The sequence below is a fragment of the Anopheles coustani genome, chromosome 3, assembly GCF_943734705.1.
Source record: "Anopheles coustani chromosome 3, idAnoCousDA_361_x.2, whole genome shotgun sequence".
Taxonomy (NCBI): domain Eukaryota; kingdom Metazoa; phylum Arthropoda; class Insecta; order Diptera; family Culicidae; genus Anopheles; species Anopheles coustani.
Genome location: NC_071288.1, coordinates 95,037,217 through 95,039,870, shown reverse-complemented (window position 1 = coordinate 95,039,870; position 2,654 = coordinate 95,037,217). Strand labels below are relative to the sequence as shown.

At 55.3% G+C, this 2,654-nt stretch overlaps 1 protein-coding gene across 1 annotated transcript; it reads right to left on the bottom strand.

Annotated features, from left to right (window-relative positions):
• LOC131269936 (uncharacterized) lies at positions 1–2,058 on the bottom strand. The gene has a single exon (XM_058272384.1). The coding sequence runs from the start codon at positions 2,056–2,058 to the stop codon at positions 1–3; it is 2,058 nt and encodes a 685-aa protein (XP_058128367.1).
• Between the last annotated feature and the right edge of the window lie 596 nt (positions 2,059–2,654).

Below are 2,654 nucleotides of genomic sequence, written 5' to 3'. Positions count from 1 at the left end.
CTATTTGAATGGTTTACGCGCAATTTTCTTCGCCTTTTTCCCGCGTGACAGATCTCTCGATCGAAGCTTCACTTTGGTAGACTTTTGTTCTCTCAGTTGTAGGTGAACCAGTGTCTGGTCCCACCGGGAGTCCAACTTCTCCAGAAGCTGCTGTATCCAGGCGGTTTTGGAGATGAGTTCCAGAAGGAACATCACCAAACACAGAGCCACACCGATCGCGTACAGTGCGAACGCACTCTGCAGATGATCCAGGGTCAGCACAACCTCCGGCGAGGCGGCCAGAATTTCTGCCTCGCTCAGCTGCCGGTTGTGCTTGATGTGGTTCAGAATGGTGACGTTGTAGAGGAATTCGCTCCACAGTTTCTCCATCAGGCCCATGTCGATGAGGTTCGAGAGGATGCGGTTGAATTTGGGCAGCAGCGGGAATCCCTTCTCCATGATCATCTCGATCTGCGTAGTAAACACGTCGGTCGATAGGCCGTACACCAGTCCATGGTACTTGGTGTTACGCACGTACAGACGGCTCATGAGGAGGGACCGCTTGCCGGCAACGACGGCATCCAGGTTCTCCAGCGAGGGCTGGAACTCGGGCGAAGAGTTGTAGCGCTCCGACACCAGCCTGTCGTCGTCGAAGTTGTTCATGAACCAGTCCTCGCTGTCCAGCCGGCCGCCGATGGGAATGTTGCTGGCAAGGATCTCCTCGATCGAGTCCACCTGGTAGGCTTTCGGTGGATCGGTGAGTATCGTGAACAGGATGCTTGTGTAAATCGTGGTCACATTTAATCCGTACAGTGCCAGCGCCACGAAGAAGATCCGCAGCGCGTGACACCCTGGCCGGTTGTTGGAGGAAATGCACAGGAACACGCACCACGTATTGAGAAAGCACATGGCCAGCTGTTTGTGCGGTGCGGCCTCCGGTAGAAACTGTCCCACGAAGCGCCAGGCGAGCGCCGAAATCAGCAAGACGAATGCAAACAGCTCCCATGTGTTGAGGTCGAATATGAGCACCAGCAGCTTCCAGCGGGCGCCCGTTCCGGCCATCGGCACGAACCAGGTGTGGTAGTCCTGCAGGTACGGCGTGGTCGATCCAAACTCGTAGTGCACGTCAAAGTCAGGGTTGAAGCCACCGGCAATGATGTCGCAGTCGTCCGCTCGCATCAACCCCAGCAGGTCCGACCAGCTGCCATCGTCCAGCGGTTCGCCCCGGTCCATCTCGCTGCACGAGACGTTCACCTTGAACTTCATCGACTGCTGCAGCAGGTCCATGATCTGCAGCTCCAGCCCGTGCTGACAGTCCATGTCGATGAAGGGTGGGGCGACCCGGGTACACAGCAGAAACGTGCACGCTTCCATCTCCGGCGGTACCTTCGGGATGTTGATCATGGCTCGGGACAGGGCCCCGTTGGTAAAGCTCCCGTTCACGACCGTCGCCACCTTGAGCGGCTTCATCAGGCCGCAGTCCTTCGCGCCGTGGTACGGATCGCCGGTGTAGATGCTGTAGCCGGTGGCGTCGAAGGCGAAGGCGAACAGCACGTTCACCGAGTGGTGACCGACGAACATGAGCTGCAGTACGTCGTTCGCCAGCCGTCGGTCGGAGTCACGATCGTTCGGGTTGTTGTACAGCACGATGAACTTCCCGCGCGGATTGAACGCCGCCGTCGAGGCGATGTACGTCATGGCCCGCCGCAGCCCGGCGTAGTCGTCGATCACGAGCACGTAGTAGTCGATCTTCTTGTGGTCCATGAATTGCGCCCTTCTTGCGCTTTCGATCGAAGTGTCGTCCGACATCAGCTTCAACTGGAACATGGAGTGGCCATCCTCCCCATCTTCCGGCTCATCGTCGTACCCGGTGTGATGGTGCTGGAGGTATCCAAGCAGGATTTCACGCGCTGGCGAGCTCAGGTTACGCAGATAGAAGATGACAATATTCTCTATCTGGCTCGACTCGCTCATATGGAAGTAGGTATGGCTCAGTAGCTCCAAACACTGCACCCCGGCCTGTGCCGCCGTTGGACCACGTTCGTTCTTCATCCTAACGAACACGATACCAACCACCATCGGAACGCAAAACAAAAGGACGACCACGAAACAACGCCAATCCCGGAGTCCGATCATCCTTCCAAAGCAGATGCACAACGAAAACTAATCCACACGATGTCATTTGGCTCGCCGTTTGGACCCTTCACCACCTCGACGTAGCGCACAGCTCAAACATCCGCAGCTAATTATAGCCGCATTAAGGTAATTGGTTTACTTACGGATCGCGTCGATTCCGGCCGACCTGGTGTTTAACGTTAAAACACTCTTAAACATGTGGTAACTTCTTTACAAACAGAAGCCTGATATTTTGCAGCTAAAGAGCGTCATGCAATTAATAAGTGCTATAAGGGTAGTTGACGCTTCGGTTTCAAGGTGTGTGCGCGGCAAAACCCGTTACATTAACATCACACCGACATGGCATGACATGCTGCGATTAGGGTAGGTTAACGTTTCACCGCATTAACGTCCTTCCGGTTGCTACCCCCCCCCCCCCCCCCCCCCCCCCCCCCCCCTCTCCTACGACGTAGCAAGGAAACATTAATTCGAACTTTACGTGTTTTCGAAATCAAAAGGTGTTAACCTTAACAACTCTGGCGAAATTGATTCTGCATTAA

What these genes read in the sequence shown, in the direction of transcription:
- LOC131269936 (XM_058272384.1), bottom strand. Translation starts at nt 2,058, where the DNA reads ATGGTGGTTGGTATCGTGTTCGTTAGGATGAAGAACGAACGTGGTCCA.